The sequence below is a fragment of the Pinus tabuliformis genome, chromosome 7 (genome assembly GCF_031772625.1).
Source record: "Pinus tabuliformis cultivar Carrire ecotype Pingquan chromosome 7, CPIR1, whole genome shotgun sequence".
Lineage (NCBI taxonomy): Eukaryota > Viridiplantae > Streptophyta > Pinopsida > Pinales > Pinaceae > Pinus > Pinus tabuliformis.
The window spans coordinates 474,481,706-474,501,532 of NC_142293.1; the positions used below are offsets into that span (position 1 = coordinate 474,481,706).

Sequence of the window (19,827 nt, forward strand, 5' to 3'; positions counted from 1 at the left end):
CATTGACACATGCAATATTGTTAAAGATTGTAGATCTGGAAAAAGAGTTTGTAGTATGAACAGATGCTTGCAAGAAGGTACTTGGTGGAGTCCTTATGAAGGATGGATAGGTGGTATGCTATGAGTCACGAAAACTGAATGAGCACGAGTAGAACTAGCCCACACATGATCTTGAGTTGGTATAGATCATACATGCATTGAAGATGTGGACACACTATATTATGGGTAGGAGGTTTACATTGATGAATGATCACAGTGGGTTGCGGTATCTATTTTACCAACCGAATCTAAATGGCAGACATGCTCGGTGGTTGGCTACAATCAGTGAGTTTGATTTTGAGATCAAATACATCAAATGTAAATAGAATAGGGTGGCAGATGCCCTTAGCAGGCGAATACAGGTAAATCACTTACCAGCTATGAGCTCCTATGGGACAAACTTATAGGTAGGATCTTACAGGCAAGTCAGCAAGATATCAAGTATATGGAGATTGTGCACAGGTTGCAGCAGAGTTCAGATGGTAGTACAAGTACAAGTCATGGTACAGGTATAGGTACAAGTGGTGGTATAGGTATAGGTACATGTACATGTGGTGGTACAGGTGCAGGTGCATAGGATGTAGACTAATTCCTTATACTAGATGGATTTGTTAGATTCAAAGACAAGATATATGTGCCATATAGCTCAAGAAGGTGATCTTCAGAGAATTTCATGCGAAACCATATTCAGGTCATCCAAGTTATCAGAAGACATTGACTGCGGTAAAGAAGTTTTATTATTGGACAAATTTGAAGATGTAGCAGAGTTTGTGGCTAGGTGTTTTGATTGTCAGCACGTGAAGGAAGAGTGTAAGCATACAAGTGGACTGCTATAGCCGATTGAAATTCCAGAATGGAAATGGGAGGTCGTTTCCATGGAATTCATCACAAATTTTCTGAGGAAAGTGAGACAGCATGATTCCATCATGGTTGTTGTGGACATGTTGAAAAAGGTTGTGAACTTCATTCCAGTGAAGTCTGCATTCTCATCTAACGATGTAGCACAGGTATTCATCAGAGGTGTGGTTAGATTGCATGGTGTTCCAAAGAATATCGTGTTAGACAGGGATGCAAAGTTCACTTCCAAGTTTTGGAAAACGTTGTTTGTAGGTTTGGGCATAGAGTTGGCCTTGAGTACATCTTATCATTCGCAGACAGATGGACATACAGAGAGGGTAAATAGGATATTGAAGGACATGTTGAGGATGCATCAATAGTGAAAGTGGGAAGAGTATTTTCCACTGGTAGAGTTCTCTTACAACAATGGGTATCAGGAATATTTGAGGATGAGTTCGTCTAAGGCATTGTATGGGCGAAGTTGTAATACTCCTATCAGCTGGAGTGATCCAGTTAACAGGGTGTTGATTGGACTGGACATGTTGACGTACATGGAACAGGAAATGCAGGTAATCAAGAAGAATCTAAAGGCAGCACAGGATAGGCAGAAGAGTTATGCATATCGCAACAGGTTCTTCATGGAGTTTTAGGTTGGGGAACAAGTGTACTTTCACATAAAACCAAAGAAGAGCTCTGTATGGATTGGATCATGTGTCAAGTTGGCACCATGGTTTTGTGGACCCTTCAGTATTGTTGAGAGGATTGGGATAGTAGCTTTTCGATTTGCACTGCCTCCAACAGTGAAATTCCATGATGTTTTTCATGTGTCATTGCTTAAGAAGTATCTTAAATATGTTGATCATCTGATTGACTGGTCTATATTATAGGTTGAACCTGATAGAGAATTCTAGCAGGAGCCTTATTATATACTATATAAAAAGGTGCTCATGCTACGAAACTGAGAAATCGAGCAGGTTAAGGTACAATGGAAGAACTTTGGGCCCAATGAAGTTACATGGAAGATGGTGGATCAAATGCAGGCTATGTATCCATCTTTGTTTTCCAGTTTGTAGGTTTTAACCCCATACAGATATTACCTACATACGAATTCTAAAACACATAAAATAACCAATGCGAGAGCATAACACATAAAACAAATATACATAGAGATTTTCCCCTGGATCCCAAAACCGGGCTACCAGCTTGATTTTTCATTATATTCCTTTCAATGTTATAATACATATTTATACATGGCGAAGCATCCAATACCATGGTCCGAAAACCATGTACTGAAAACCATCACATCCAAAAACATGTGCGAAAATCATGCACAAAACCATAGGTGGGTCCGCCCAACCTAACATAGGTTCCAAAACCAATATTTTATGAGGCGCAGCCCTGGATCCCATAGAGTGGGGTTACCTGCTCCCCTCAAACCCCCTGTAACCCCCCGCTACGCAATCGACACAACGAAGGGGGGGCTCCACCCCCCCTCAAACCCCCGGTTAACTATTTTGGCTAGTCGTGGAAAGAATATAAGACAACCCAACATTCTCCCACTTGTTTTTTTCTTTCCATAGGGGACCACAAGAGAGCTTAGTCATTTATCCAGCCCTGCAACACCCATTGTTTCTCTACACCAAGAGAATTTCTCAGAGCTCATAGATTTTGTCAATGCATCTACAGTATTCTTCAAAGAGTCCACCTTTACCAGCAACACCTTTTTGTCTTCTATCATATCCCTCACAAAGTGATATTGAACATAAATGTTCTTTGTCTTTGAATGATATGCAAGGTTCTTTGCCAAGAAAATTGCACTTTGGCTGTCACAGTCTATCCTTATAGCTTCCTGTACTAACCCCATACTTGAACACAATCTCTGCAACCAAACTACTTCCTTGCTTGCATGAGTAGCTGCCATGTATTCTACCTCTGTAGTTGATAGTGCCACTATAGATTGTTTCTTACTCATCCAACTAACTGCACCTCCAAATAGGTTAAACACATACCCACTTGTAGATCTTCTCTGATCTAGATCTCCAACCCAATCTACATCAACAAATCAACGAATATCCAACACTCTATACAATCTTGGTCTTCCTTGGTAGCACAAACCATAATCACTAGTGCCACGCAAATACCTAAAAACCCACTTCACTATTGTCCAATGATCCTTTCCTGGTTTTGACATAAACCTGCTCAATACTCCCACTGCATGTGCAATGTCTAGTCTAGTACAAACCATTGCATACATCAGGCTACCGACTGCACTTGCATATGGAACACGGGACATGTCCTCTTCCTCTTCTTGTGTCGTGGGACACCGTTCAATAGATAACTTTACACCTACAGGAATAGGAACCTTCGCTGGTTTATTATCCGGCATATTAAACCTCTCCAATATTGTCTCAGCATACTTCCTCTGGTTTAACCAAAGCTTCCTCTTTGCCTGATCTCTTTTAATTTCCATGCCCAAAATATAGTTTGCAGCACAAAGATCTTTCATGTGGAATTTGGAGGACAATTGGGTCTTCAAGTCCTAGATAATTTCTTTGTCATTTTCAACCAGCAACATATCATCCACATACAAGACCAAATAAATAACACGATCACCAATTAATTTAAAATACACACAATGATCTGCTTTGCTTCTGGTACCATATCCTTGGTGACTATTTTGACCCATACAGAGACTTCTTTAACTTGCATACTAGTTCTTTCTTACCCTTCACTGCAAAGCCTTCAGGTTGCTTCATGTAGATTTCCTCTTCCAGATCCCTGTGGAGAAATTTTGTCTTCACATCCATCTGTTCTACCTCAAAATCAAAAGCAATAGTAACAAATAAAAGTAATCTAATAGAAGTTGCCTTGGAAACAGGAGAAAATATATCACCAAAATCAATTCTTGGCACCTGGGAATAACCTTTTGCTACCAACCAAGCTTTGTATTTCTCCACCTTTCCTTCTGCATTTGTCTTCTTCTTGAACACCCATTTGCTGCCAATGGGTTTCCTTCCAACTGGCAACTCCACCAGATCCCAAGCCTCATTTTTGTGCAAAGATGCCATTTCATCAACCATGGCCTCTTTCCAGAGTTTTCCATCCTCTGTACTGCTTCCTTCACAGTTCTGAAATCATCATCAGTAATAGATAAAGCAAAATTTGAACAGAAAGAAAATGGACTATACCTTTCTGGTTGCCTTCTTTCTTGAACTGATCTTCTCACACCTGGAGTTTGTGGATCTTCATCTTCTAATTCATCCTCAACTGTAGAGTCTGATTCTTCCTCCTTTAGCTCAAACTCTATCTTCTCAGGTTCCTTTGGTTGGACTTCGTGTTTAATAACATCTTTTACCTCTTTGAACACCACATCTCAGTTGTACACAAACTTCCTTGTTACTGGGTTCCAAAACTTATAACCCTTTAAACCATTCTTATACCCAATAAAGATGCACTTTTCACATTTACTACCCAACTTGGTTCGTTTCTCCTTTGGAACGTGTACATATGCATCACATCCAAATACCCTCAGATGTGAAAGAGAGGTTTTCTTACTAGTCCATACCTCTTGTGGAGTCTTATCCTCCAACGCCGATGAAGGTGATCTATTTACCAGATAACATGCTGTCTCCACTGCCTCTGCCCAGAATTCCTGTCCTAACCCGACACCACTAAGCATGCTTCTTTCCCTTTCCATCAACGTCCTGTTCATTATTTCTACAACTCCATTTTGTTGAGGTGTATATGGAGTAGTCTTATACCGTGCTATACCACACTTCTTACAGAATTCTTCAAATTCCTTACTGCAAAACTCTCCACTGTTATCTGTCCTCAGCACCTTTATCTTCTTCTCTGTCTGGTTTTCCATCAAAGCCTTAAATTCTTTAAACCTGTCAAAGACGTTAGATTTCTTCTTAAGGAAATATATCCATGTATTCCTTGAGAAGTCATATATAAATGATACATAGTACATAGACTTACCCAGTGATGGAACCTTCACAGGTCCAAACACATCACTGTGCACAAGCTCTAATATCTATTTCGCCCTCTTACCACTAGAGGGTAAACTCATCTGATTCTGCTTCCCATATACACAATTTTCACAGAAATCAAAATCTAGAGAGCTATTACTCATACTTTCAATATAGAAACTTAAGTAATATTGATGTGCATATAGAAAATGGAGGAAATTCTAAATAAAATAAAACCTAGATACAAACAAGTAACCATAGATGCTAAAGGAAGCGCGGGAGGGATAGCAGTCATCTGGAACCTAGCCGAAGTCATAACAGACTGGTGGATAGGAATGCCCAGAATACTTACAGGGAAGTTTAGACTCATAGGGCAAAGTGAATGGTTTTTAGTTTCAGCAGTTTATGGGCCCCACACCCCAGTAGATCGAGGCTTATTCCTCAATCACATGCAAAATCTTGGGAATTTGCACCAGGAACAGATGTGGATCATTGCAGGAGACTTCAATATGACAACAGCCAAAGAAGAGAGAAAAGGAGGAGTACAGAGGGAAGACCCGGAGATGGAAAGATTCAGAGATGTACAAATGGAATTAAGACTGGTGGACATTCCAACCATAAATGGTAAATTCACCTGGAATAATAGAAGAGGTGGGAACAAACAAATAGCGTCAAGACTAGATCGTTTTCTAGTCTCTGAACAATTAATCGGAAAGGACATCTTCTATGAAGCATCCATCCTCCCGTCAATAGGGTCAGACCACTGGCCTATTAAATTGGAGATAGCTATGAACACTCAGAATAAAAAAAGGCCATTCCGGTTTGAGGCTTTTTGGCTAAGAGATCCAGAATTCATAGACAAAGTGAAAACATGGTGGTAGGAGAGTCAAACTGGAATGGCAGGAAGAAACAAAATGCATACGTTCCAAATTAGACTCAAAGACCTAAAAGGAAAAATAAAGAAATGGAACAGAGAGGAATTTGGGAATATTCAAATAGAGAAAGAAAAACTACAAAAAAGGATGGAGGGAATCCAACAACAAATTATAGAGGGAGGAAGAAGTGAGGAGCTGGTAGAGGAGGAAGGGAGGGTCATTAACCAAATAGAGGAAAGAAGAAAGCAAGAAGAAATACTGTGGAAACAAAAATCTCGAGTCCAATGGTTGAAAGAAGGGGAGAAAAACTCAAAATTCTTTCACAAAGCAATGTTGAACCATAGACATCATAACAAAATCTTTTCACTCAAGGACAGTCAAGGGAACAGGGTACTTCCACAGGAAGAAATGGAGAAGCTACTGGTAGATCACTTCAAAGGGATCCTAACAGAACCTAACATAAGCCGGGAGGAGGAAATTACTAATGTGTGTCAACATATTCCGCAAAAAGTAACCAGAGAACAAAATCTGGCTCTACTCAGAGTGATCACGAAAGAAGAAGTGGAGGAAGTAGTAAAAAAAATGGCGAAGAACAAGGCCCTGGGGCCTGATGGATTTACCATAGAATTTTACCAAGCCTCCTGGAGTTTCATGAGCCAGGACCTTGTGGAACTGGTGGAAGAATCAAGATGTACAAAGCGCATGCACCCAGCCCTAAATGCCACCTTCCTGGCTCTGATTCCGAAAACGGAGAAATCAGAAGAACCCTAGGGATTCAGACCAATATCTCTTTGTAACGTAGTATACAAAATTCTGGCTACTATAATGGTAAACAGACTTAAACCAATTTTTCCTGACCTCATAGCTCAGGAGAAAACTGGTTTTGTAAAGGGAAGACAGATAACAGATGGTATTGTCATGGCTCAAGAGGTTATACATTCACTGAAAAACTCTAGAAGCAAAGGCATGTTAATAAAATTGGACCTGGCAAAGGCGTACGATCGCCTTAGTTGGGACTATCTGGGGGGTATACTAAAAGCTCATGGCTTTGACGCGAGATGGGTGAAATGGATTCTGTCAATGGTGAGCACCCCAGTGATGTCAGTTATGCTGAATGGAACCCCTTCGGAAGCTTTTAATCCCACGCGAGGGCTTAGACAGGGAGATCCCCTCTCCCCGTTTCTATTCATTCTAGCAGCGGAAGGACTAGGCAGGCTGGTGAAAGTGCGCCTGGCCACTGAGAAGATAAGGGGATTGAGAATTTGGGGTAATGAAACTCCTGTCACACACCAGCAATTTGTAGATGATATAATGATCTACGGTCAAGCCACTCTTAAGGAAGCCCAGCAGATCTTAAAAATTCTATCCGAGTTCACAAAAGCCTTAGGGACAGAGATTAACAATGAGAAATCAGAGATATTTTTCTTTAACACCCAGGTAGCATCCCAGAGATTTCTGGCTAGAACAATGGGATTCAGGGTAGGTAACTTCCCAACAAAGTATCTTGGCATAATGCTCAATGAGTATCAGTACAGAGTAGTGAATTGGGAACCTCTCATAGGCAAGATAAGGAAAAAGATAGAAAACTGGACATTTCGGGTTTTGAATACCCCTAGCCGGATAATCCTTCTCAGAGCAGTACTGCAATCCATCCCAATATACCAGATGTCTAGCCAAGCTGTTCCTAAATCTATTTGTCAAAAATTAGTAGCCATGTTTAAGAAATTTTTATGGCAAGGAACAAGTACAACAAGAAAATGGGCATTACTCTCTTGGGAATGGCTTAGCAAACCAACAAAAGAGGGAGGCCTAGGTTTGAGGGACCCTTATATACTCAACCAAGTGATGGGCGCGAAACTGTGGTGGAGGTGGACACAGGGCGGACCAGATCTATGGAAGAAAATTTGGGAAAAGAAATACGAGGTAGCAGAGAAACCAGAAGACAGGATGAGAAGCCAAACAGAGGAAAAAGGATCAGCAATATGGAATTTGGCAAGAAACAATAAAGAGTTAATAAGGGACTACAGCTTTTGGGAGGTAAGAGAGGGAGAAACAACCAAATTCTAGGAGGAATCATGGCAACAGCGAGAAAAGCTTCTCCATAAAGAAGCCCTCCAAGAAATCTAGGAATTCACCTCCCGAACAGAGGGGGAAGTGGTCGACAACTTCTGGAAACCAAGTATAGGGGAATACTGGCGAAATTGGAAGCAAAAGGAGGACTGGGAAGTAGCCCCAGAGACAGAAAGTTGGGGAGATTATAACAAAGAAATGGCATCTAGGAAAATCGCAGTGAAAACAGGGCAGGATATACTCAGATGGGGAACCCGAATCAAAGGCACGTTTTCTATAGCAGAGGGCTATTACTTAAAGGCAGGACATAATCGACAGACAGAATCAAACAAATGGAAAAGCTTATGGAAAATTAAGACCTGGCCTAAAGTAACCTTTTTCTTATGGATTTTATACCATGGATGGGCACTAACCTGGGATCAAATCCGAAAAAAAGGTAGGCAGGGACCCTCACGCTGCGCGCTTTGCAATGAACAGGAGGAGACGATGGAGCACCTAAAAAATAGTTGCACCATTAGCAGCAGCCTGTGGAGTAGCCACCAACAATTGTTTGAACATTGTCATAGAAACTACCATAATATAAAAAATACTTTGGAATTCTGGCCAAAAAAACCTTACCAGAACTAGGTCTTAAACTGCACGTGGCTGCTGTCAGTAGGGTTTATGCTGTGGAATATCTGGAAGGAAAGAAACAATGTGATCTTTAAAGAAGAAAAGAGAACCCCGGCTGAAATATGGAAACAAACAATCCAGAATACGAGAGAAACAATCTTAACAGAAAGGTGGAAGGATGAAGATTGGAAGACCAACCAAACAGAGGAGAGAATCCTGCAGAGGTTACAATTAACCCAAAGCATGATAGACAGAACCCAAAGTAAAAATCAACACAGAGAGGTTGAAGAGATAACCACTTACAAGCATCCACAGCAAGGCTTTACCAAGCTAAACTTTGATGGAGCAGCAAAAGGCAACCCAGGAGACGCAGGAATAGGGGGGCTATTCAGGAACGACGGAGGAAAAACTTTGAGAATTTTTGTGATGGATTGTGGGGAAGCAATGAACAATGAAGCGGAGTTACATGCGCTGAAACAAGGGCTCGAAATAGCCATTCGGGAAAAATACCAAAACCTCCAAATAGAAGGTGATTCGAAACTGGTCGTGGATATGGTAAAACAACTGCAAAACAAGACACCGGCGGAAAAGATTAGCAGGAGCTGGAGAACAGCCTGGTTAACCAGTGAAATAGGGAAATTAATCAATAGAATTGACTACGCGATCCCCACACATGTAAGGCGAACAGGAAACAGACCGGCAGACTGGTTAGCGAATTGGGGAAGCCGAAGCAGGGGAAGGTCGATGGACATCGGAGGAACAGAGCTCCCGCACCCGGAGGAGAAGGAGCAGTTGCAGAAACTCCTCGACGTCGATAACGGTGGCAATAGCGACCCAGAGAGGAATGTTCAGGAAAAGGCAGTAGGTGGCAGACACGAGGAGAGGATGCAGCTGGGGATGACAGACAGGACACACGTGAGAAAGGAATGGAGGCGGGTAGGTGACGAAGCAGGGCAGGGAAGGACCGCATCCCGAGAAGTCTGCTGAGGTGCAATCAAGAATTGAGATGGGGGAGGGCAGGTGGGAAGTCTGGGAAAGGGTCAGGGAAGGGACGGCAAGTGGTAGCAGTAGGACAGAAAGGGTACAGCAGGAGCAGCTGGGAGGAAATAGGAGTTATGACGAGTAAAGGTGGACAAAACGGTCAAGGCATATCTCGAGAAAAGGACTCGGGGAAAAGAGCCGGGAAGGAAAACGGACAGGTGGAGGTCAGGAGGGATAGAAGGATTAAAGTAATCCAAAGAGGGCCTGAGGTGGCATTCGAATTATGCATGCAGCAGAGCACGATGCAGGAGGGAACGAAGAAAGGTGGTAGATAGGCGCAGCGTCCAGAAAAAGCTTCCGGCATAGGTGGGGAAAGGTGGTATGTTGCCTCATTCTCCTATTTTGTCCTTTTCGTGGTAGCAAGTAGTAGGAGTCTCTATTATTTTCCTGAGGCACCCATGAAGCCGCTTTCAGGAAGTAGGCATAGGAAGTCAGTAGGAAACCTCAGACCTGGGAAGAAGCATCCTTACTGGACTAGAGGCGCAAGCCAGAAAGTCCTAGCTCCAAGGAGATCTGTGGGTCTCTCGGGGTTTTTGAATTTAGGCCCCCTGAGGCAAGGAAAACCCAAAACCAGGAACGTAAGCAGGGTGGGGAAGGGAGGAACCTTGGTGAGACGAGGTAATCCTGTAAGTAGAAGGTCTCTTGACCCTATCTTTCCGGCCGAAAAGTCCAGAAGAGTAAAGAGTAGGATATCTATGGTAAATAGGCATGCAAGTCGTCCCCTCTGGGAGCTGAGGGGAAGAGATAATTTGTCCAGACTATCAGAGTGCCATCAGCAAGGGCAACGAGGGATTCCTGGGGATAACTCGAGAGGAGGAAATGAAAGGGGCCTTACAGGCAGATCTTCGGTGTGTTATGTACCGTCTTACCATCTTCAAACCCGGGGAAACCCGAATTCTGGCAAGGAAAGGGGGGTAAGTGAATGGATTAAAATTGAAATTTTAAACAGTGTTACTGATTTCTGGTACTATGTCTTGCTAGGTGAGAGAGATCCAGTAAAGTGCATTCTGTAGTCAAGCAGGAAGATGGCTCCGCGGAAAGTTAAAAAAGCTCCAAAACAGGAGGCAGGAACCAGTCAAAATCCGAAAAGAAGAGGAAGGAAATCGGAGGCTGAGCACAGGATGTACATGATAAATGCCTACATGGCAGGGAATTCTCCAGAAATTCGGGAGCAGATAAATGGATGGGAAAGAGAGCTGAGATCAATCAGCTCGAACCAGGAGGTCCCTAGGGGAGAGTGGGAGGCCATAGTGCCAGACCCAGGGAATACGCGCAGCCGTAACTCACTCTTTAATAAGTCGCTTCAACATTATTGGATAATGAAGCATGTGGTAGCTAGAGCAATGGAAATGAATCAGGCAGTCCACGAGGAAGAAGAGGAGGAAAGAAGACAGAAGGAAGAGCAGCTGAGAAGCCAGATTCAGGAAGAGTTGGAAACAATGAAGTCAGTGCTTATTAAGGAAATAGCGGAGGTACAGCTTCAGGCCTCCCACAACAATCTTATCCTAGGAAGAATGGAACAGATGTTGAGGGAGATGAAATGGGTCATGGACCAGAGGAATGAGATCCCTGGATCAAGTGCCAAGGCGCCTGCCCCGATTGTATCCTCAGATGAGGACTGATACAACATGTTAAATTTGTTAGTATTGTTAGTGTTTTTTGTTATTAAAAACTGAATTCTGATGTTTCATCATAGTATAAGAGTTAGGGTAATGAGTAGAGCTCGGAAGAGCAGACATGTGAGAAATATGGAGATGAACATTTTCAAATTTTGGTCTGGATTTAATGCAGACAGGTGGTTGCCTGGTTTCCTTCGGGCAGGTTAACCACCTGGGACATATGATGGATGGATGTAAATTTTGAATTGGAAATATAGATAGTAGCTCTGCCAAAGTTAACAAAAAAAATATTGATGTGCATATAAAAATATGTGAATTAAAAAAGAATTTTAATGTGAATATTGTAGTTTATAAATAAAACATTTTAATGCTAGCTATGTATATATTATATATACTTAAAAAACGTGTGTATATATTATATAAATTAATGGAAGAAATAAATTCTTATGGTTAAAATATTTCAAGTAATCTCATTATTCTACATTTTGAGCTATGTCAAAAGGATTTAGAAGGAATTAAATCCATTTATTCTTTAAAAATACAAATTAAACAATAAAAATTACACATTATGTGTGTCTATAGGATAGATTCATGTTAACTACGGATCTAGCAAGTGGCGAGAAGGATAAAAAAGCTTGAGTTGCAAACAATTTTTCAAGTTTTTCAATTTAAAGGTTTGCAGGGTTAAAAGATTTGATATCTCTTGGTTGCTAGATCTAAATAAAATGGATGTATAATGATTATATATATGGTGAATAGTATTCTTATGTAAGTATTATATTGTAACATATATTTTAAAATATAATATTTTAACCAGATAAAATGGCATGCTATGCCATTCAAAAAGTTGTAAAAGATTTTATTTAACTAGCATATAATCATATAAATTAAATCGTTGGTGAAATGTATCAAAACACTGATACATGTCACATATTATTTTTATTTTATTTTATATTATTATTATTTCCTGAATTCAGGCTTTTGTGATCCATATTGCATTAAGAAGAGTCTTTTCGGTAGAAATCACATAAGAGAAAATTACATATCACATTGCTAAGATTAAAAAAAACAGAAAAATTAACTAAATTATATCTTTATTTTAAATTATTAATACTGCGATTAATCATAAAAAGAATTAATATATGATTTAAACATATATACATTTAAAAAAAATATGTAACAAGATTTTTAGCCATGAAGATTCACCCCCTCTTTATCATGGATATTATTAACATGTAAAGAGATTTTGATGTAATACAATGGGCCAATAGCATGGTTTACTAATCCCACATGCCCAAAAAACCATAACTCATTTTCATATGACATTTTTTTAATTGATAAATTTAATTAAAAAGAAAAAAATGACATAACTACTTTTGAGATAAATCTCAATTTTTAATTTTTAATTACAACTAAAAATATTCTAAAATATTCAATGAAAATTAAATCCAAAGCAAAAAAATTACTTTAAAAAAATTCTTTACTAAAACTTTAAAAAGAAAATTAAAAATTCAAATCTTAGTCTAACTCCAATCCTAAAAATTAATAGAAAATATAAAATTATATAATATGAAAATAAAGAAAATAATATAAAAAATAAAGTTAACCAAATAAAAAAAAAATATTATTGGCCTATTACTATCAAATTTGATATATAATTTTTTTTTATACAATCAATATACTTTATTAATAAAACCCTTTAGTAAATCAAATAAAATAAAATAAAGGATCTACATCAACTCTTTAAAAAATAATAAATTAATAAAATAGAGTTTGAACATTAGCGGTATATTATGAATCGCAACGAATTTGTGATTTTACCGGAATATTAAAATAAAAACAGAATATTGAGTACATTAATAACTTTATTAAAGGATATAGTTACCGGAATATTAAAATAAAAACAGAATATTGAGTACGTTAATAACTTTATTAAAGGATATAGTTCGCTCAAACAGAATAAAAATAACGGACAGAGTTCACTCAAACATAAAAGTGTAGCACATATCTACGAACTAAGAGACGGAGTGAAGGTACACTATATAGAGACGCTGTTGGGAATTCCTCGAAATGTAAGTCCAGCACCTGTCTCACCAGTATCGGAAGTGCCCGGGTATAACAGCGTGTAGGGAACCTCTGCGGGGCCGCGCCGGTTTTTCAACCTTTGATCTGTATTCCTAATCTTGATATTCTGCTCTATCTCAAGTAGCTTGGAGCGAAAGCGTTGGAATGCTTTTTCAACGCGAGAGTCATCTGTCCAATCGGAGGCGGAGCCCTGCCCCAGGTATACCTCGCAGGTAGAATGCTTCGATAAAAGCTCCAGGACAGCCATGGTAGTGGCACAGGTCTTTGGATTGGACACAGTTTTTAGGAAATAGGCTTCCGGGTCACGAAGGAAGTCTAAGTACTGTGGGGATCCTTTCTCTGGAATAAGTTTCCGGGTGGTGCTGGGGTGATTGGGCATGAATCTGGCATGGCCGTACTGCCCGAAATTGACCGCTGCATAGTGCGCAGAAGCGATCCAAATGAGTGTGGTAATGCCTTCTTTCACATCCTCCACACTCTTCATCTTGTACCATCCTCCCTCATCACCCTTCTTATCTCCGTGACCCACTTCCACCATCTCTTTCCACCATGCTTCAAGTTCCCTATCGCTCTCCACACTTTGGTCGTCCTTGTAATACAGTGATGTGTAGTCAGATACCCAACATTTCAAGGTCGCCCGTATTTCAAGCCCATCCACTGCATACGGATAATCTTCTATCACAAGCTTCACACCATTTACTTCATCAGTTGGGTCGGGCACAGCCATACCCCTGGAAAACGCTTATTATTTTAGTGCATTAATCTATTAGTCTCACAAAAAGTTACAAAATGGTTATTATATTAACTTTTTAATATTGAAGTTACAACATGCTTATGGTCATAACATCACCTTTTAAGGAGATCAGCTGGCAGTCCTTGTTCGTTGAATCTCCAATCCATGTATGCTCTAGCCGAAATTTCCATAGAATATTTACCACTCGTAAAACATTGCTCGACTATGCTTCCTGCATTTATCAACGACTCACGAGCAGATCGATTGATCTCCATAGTATTGCGAAAGTGAGGGATGAGCAACTTGTGAAGTGGGTGCAGTTTGCTCAAATGTCTATGAGTAGCAATGATAAATGGCTCCACCACAGCATGAGTCCTCAGCCTGCATGTGAAAGAAAAGAAAAAAACTTTATAAATAATTTCCAAGTAGACGAAGCACTGCAAATGTGAATATGATAAAGGTGGTTAGTAATCTTCTAACAAGTTCAAACTTAAAAACACAAATGATATTGTTATCTCTTACCAATGGCTAACTAACTGATGATAACCGGAATCGTTTGCCCGCACATGAGCTTTGGCTAGTTGTCATAACCACCCTTCATCTTTACCGCTATAGTCAGGAGTGTAGACTTGTCTTGAACCCAAGCCCACTGACGTGGGAGGCAAACACAGCTCAATGGCCACAGGCTTTAGAGTTCCGGTGTCGGCCAGGAAGAAAAGTGAACGGGTAGCGTAGGCTTTGCTGGTAGGAAGCTGGTTGACTAGCTCCACGTATGGCATGTAAGCGTCATAGTAGTCCAATATAAAGAGCTTCTTCGATTTAATAGCCTGCTATGTCGACATGCATGCTTAAGGGTTGTCTGTCTATTGTATTGCGGAAGAATATTCAAAATACTAGTATATAGTCATTAACTAACCATTAAATATAATTAACAATTTAACTGAAGGAACTAAATACCTCCTCCACCGAGATGCCATCTAGGCTTTTAAGAATATGTTCAGCGGTGATTGCACTTTGTTGGGAACAATAGATTTGTGCGTTCTGGTGGCCGGACGGTGGAAAGCTCTGTAATCACATAAAGAAGTTCGCATTGTCATTAGTATTAATGATAACAATATTATTAAAATAAGAAGAAGTAAAAATCTCGGTATGGGGAACATTGTTAACATGTTTTTCCTTTATAAAATATCTTAATGTGCCTTGTTACATAGTTGGTGTTATGCACATATGTATAGCTATGTTTAATATACTTCCAAAGCTATTTTTTAAATAAAATAATTTAATGGGACTTTGATGTAATGGTCTATTTAGATCACACTAGAGGAATGATATGTTTAGTGCATATTGCAAAACAATCTTTTTAAAACTTATTACGCTACACATTGTATAAATTGAATCAATGTAGCTATTTTATTTAGTGCATTAACAATTTTTTAATCAAATGTGAGCCTAATGTAGTGTGCATGGTATTGTACATATTAGTGCCTCCTCTTTTTAAATTGTCATTTTAGCAAAATTTAGGTTTCATATTAACCCTAAAACTACCATGGTTGGTGACATGATGTAGATGCGTGTTGAACTTAATAACAAGCAAAATTATGTGTTTTCCTTACCATGTTGTATCTTTTAATATGTACGTATTTTACAAAAATTGAACATGGGAGGATGTATATCTATCAAGAGAGGGGGGTGCTATGAAAATGTGATTGTCAAGACTTTACAGGTTTATGTGCTCAAAAAATACTCTTCTAAAAACTTTTCCTTGTCTATTCACCTCCACTAAAAAGAGAACAAGAAAAAGTGTATTTGTTAAAAGTTCTATTAATTGGTGCTTTCTTTGTAGTGATTGGACCCTTGTTAAAAGTTTAATCTTTGGGAAGCCCTAGTTTATCTCTTGATATCCCACATTCATGCTTGGAATATGGCATGGGGGTGATTGGTTGAAGGAGAAATTTGGTTCATCCCAATCTATGGTTGAGTGGCATGTGGAAGTCCTTGACTTGGCTGGATTTTCCATATGTTAATAAGTTCTATTTTTCCTATGGTAATTCATGGGCACTTGTACTTGTTATTATGTGGATTTGATGGTTGTTCTTTCATGTTTAAGAATCTGGTTATATGTTGGTTATAAGCATGGATCTATAATGTGCTCTAACTATGTCTTTGTTCAGGATTTGATAAGTATTTGATGGTTAATGAATGCATGGGATAACAAGTCTTATTGCAACTATTTTGAGAGGGAATTAAACCTTCTTGGTGATTCTCAAATAAGTTTCAGACTCCTATGATGAGATATGCATTCATGACCTGTATCTTACATGTTTACCATGTGTTTGATGAAATGATTGTCATGGTCAAGCCTCATTAGGTTAGATTCTTGTTCAATTTTTGTATGAATACCTTTGTCCTTATTGAATTTATGATTTTGGAAAATCGCATTGAGCTATGGATAGTGGTCTAGAGGCTAGCCTAAAATGGTGGCTCAAAATCCAGAACTGCACCTTCTGAACTGTAGCTTTGGGGTTAGAATCACTAGGAAGTAAGATTATGCATGTGGTTATAGGATCACAACTACTACCTTACCTTGCCAAGCATGCAGTTGGGGGTTTTCTCCATGAAAAAAAAGACTTAGCTCAAGGATTAGCCACATGGGGTGTTTCTCTGGCCCGTGAGTGTCTTGTAGCTCATGAGGAAGGTGAGTAAAGTTTCAGTTTGTTGACACTACTTCCTTAACTGGAATTAAGAGGTCAGGTCAAGTTATAGTAGATCTCATAGCATCTTTTCAAACTCAATTTCAAACATTATGATCTTGATGATACAACTTTATTTGTCAAGAAAGTTGGAAAAACAATTGTACATCTTGTGGTATATGTAGATGATATTTTGATGATAAGGAACAATGAGAGCTACATTGCATCTATAAAGAAGGAATTAGGAAAGGTTTTGAAATGAATGATTTGGGTTATGTTCATTACTATCTCGGTATTGAAGTAATTCAACATCCAAAATTTATATTCCTTTCTCAAAATAAGTACATTGGAGATCTGTTGAACAGGTTTGGCATGGTTGAATGCAATCCTCTAACTACTCCAATGGAACAAAGCTTAAATCTCACATCCGCTAAAGGAAAATAATTTGTGGATGCAACAGAGTATAGACAACTTGTAGGAAGTCTCAACTACCTGACTACTACCAGACCAAACATTTCGTTTGTTGTTGGAATGCTCTCCAAGTCTATGCAAAAGCCTTGTGAGGGACATTGGTCTGCTACAAAAAGAGTTCTAAAGTACTTGAAGGGATCTCAAGGCTTTGGACTCAAGTATACACACGTGGGTGACTTCAGCTTGATTGGATACTCTGATTCAGACTTCGATGGAGACAAAGAAACTTGGGTGTCTACTTCTGGGTATGCTATGAATCTTGGATCAAGAGATGTCTCATGGAGATCATGCAAATAATCAGTTCCAGCATATTACACAACAAAGGCAGAATATGTGGCAGCAGCTGAGGCTCAATATAGAAACTTAATTAATACTGATGTGTATATAAAAATATGTGAATTAAAAAAGAATTTTAATGTGAATATTGTAGTTTATAAATATAATATTTTAATGCGGAGAGATGGAGTGCACAGGCGTCTTTTCTCCCGCCCTAGGGTTTCAGGTCTCGAAAGCTGCAGCTGATTGCTGGTTCGCGCCGTCCTGGAGGTGCGGCCATGGATCTGAACGTAGGGAGGTTTATGCGGGGCAAAGAAATGGGTCTCTACTCTCTTACAACAACAAGAATGATGGGATCATACCCGCAGCTCAGGACCGACTTCCCATGGCGATTACCACTTGGAACCCCTGCAGACATGCCAGGAGCAAGAATGGTGCGAGATGCTGCCCTTTAGATTGTGTGCCATGGCAGAAAGGGTGGGCCATGTGGAGAAAAAGAGCTGGGTTCCTCGGCGCATTGGCCCCTCAGCTTGAGACTACACGCCATGGCTATTTGGCCGTCAAACTGCGTTATGGTAAGATGGATCGCTCTGGCCTTTTCCATTTTGGGCCGTCGACTCTTCTTACTCCACGTCTATGCCTTCAGACTCCCTTCCCCGGCAACTACCGCTCTCGTCCACATGCAGCAGCAGTATAGCCAGGATCTGGTGATGGCTCCGCAGGCCCGCATTCTCAATGTTTCAACCTCAATCCCTCATTCAGGCAGCCAAGATTTTATTCATCTCCAGCAAGCAAGTTTTCAGATCCAAATAATTCTTCTGACAGGAAAAACCCTACTCCTTGAGGTCCGGTCATGTTTCACAGTGCGCCATCTCTCAAAGATTCTTGAACAGAGGTTAAGGATCCCTTCCTCCCTTCTGCGGCTCCTCTTTGTTGGTAAGCAGCTTGATAACAATCTGCCTCTTTCCTTTTATAATATAGAAAGAAATGCCACATTGATCCTATCTCTTCGTCTAAGGGGAGGTGCAGTGGGGCAATCCTCTGCCTCCAAAAGTTTTTCCTACAAAGATGCAGTACATGCACAGTCGGCCATGAAGTCTACCCAATCCGCCGAGACTCCCAAACCTTTGTTGGTGGACAAAATGGAGGAAACCCCTACCATTGAAATCTCTCATCCATATTTGGATGATCAATACCAGACATTTGCAGAAACAACCCTCATTTGCAGATTTAATGGCCTATGGCCCCGCACTACTGATCTATACCAGTGGATCCATTCTAATTGGACCAACAACATCACACTCTTTTTATGTTCGAAAAGCTTCTTTATTGTAGTCTTTGCCTTCAACGAAGATTACTAGAGAGCCTTAGAGGGGGGCCCCTGGTTCTGGGGATCAGCTGGACTTTTCCTCTCCCCCTGATTCCCATATTTTGACCCCTCCTCTGCGGTCATCTCCAAGCTTCCTATCTGGGTCAGGCTTCCAAATCTCCCTGCGCATCTATGGCATTTTGCTGTCTTTCAAGGAATATGAGACACCCTTGGTCGCTTCCTGGCAACAGATACCTCAAGGGGGGAGAAAGGAATATACACCTATGGCAGAATTTGTGCAGAAATAGACATCAGTAAAGGGCTGCCAGATCAGATCATCCTCAAAGTCAGGGACTTCCAATGGACGCAAACTTTGGACTATGAGAATACAGCCTTCAGATGCCGCCATTGCCATCAGACATGGCATCTCCAAAACTCATGTGCAGCGTTCCTCAACCAAAAGAAGAATATCACTCGCAAATCCAAATCCAAGAGTTGGAAACCTTGTGATAAACCCCCTATGGATGACATAGAGTCCTCTAGCTCTGATGAGGAGGACATTGAAGTGGACGAGGAGAACTTGGAGCGCCCGAAGGACTTGCCCTTAGCCAGCGATTTGGATCCTTCTACGCCTCTGTTCTCGCAGAAACGCTCTCATGAGTCTTCGCCCTCTGATTCAGACAAGGAGTCTCCTCCTTTAGCTCAGATCAGTCTGCAAGTAGTTCCGGTCCAGCCAGACCAAAATGGTTGGGTCAAAGTCAGTAAAAAGAAAGGAAAAAAATGTAGATTGGAAAATTCTACCCATGCTGGGTAGACTCCCTAGACCTGCTCGTTCTTTCTGTCCTCTCTACTTTCTTCTGCTTGTGTCGTGGTTTTTTTGGGACCAAGGTTGATTTCATATCATTTATGGCTCCTTTGCAAGCTCTGATTGTACCATATGTCTTTTCTTAATAGATTTAGTCTTAATTGAAAAGAAAAAATATATATATATAATATTTTAATGCCAACTATGTATATATTATATATACTTAAAAAAACGTGTGTATATATTATATAAATTAATGGAAGAAATAAATTCTTGTGGTTAAAATATTTCAAGTAATCTCATTATTCTACATTTTCAGTTATGTCAAAGGGATTTAGAAGGAATAAACAATAAAAATACAAATTAAACAATAAAAATTACACATTGTGTGTGT

The 19,827-nt window shown here is 40.0% G+C and overlaps 1 protein-coding gene and 1 pseudogene across 1 annotated transcript; one reads left to right on the forward strand and one right to left on the reverse strand.

Annotated features, from left to right (window-relative positions):
* The first annotated feature begins 5,056 nt into the window (after nt 1–5,056).
* On the forward strand, nt 5,057–5,728 carry LOC149248008 (uncharacterized). Its single transcript, XM_089446967.1, has one exon. The coding sequence runs from the start codon at nt 5,057–5,059 to the stop codon at nt 5,726–5,728; it is 672 nt and encodes a 223-aa protein (XP_089303093.1).
* A 7,234-nt stretch (nt 5,729–12,962) lies between these two features.
* Nucleotides 12,963–16,498, reverse strand: LOC149248009 (seed linoleate 9S-lipoxygenase-3-like; annotated as a pseudogene).
* Between the last annotated feature and the right edge of the window lie 3,329 nt (nt 16,499–19,827).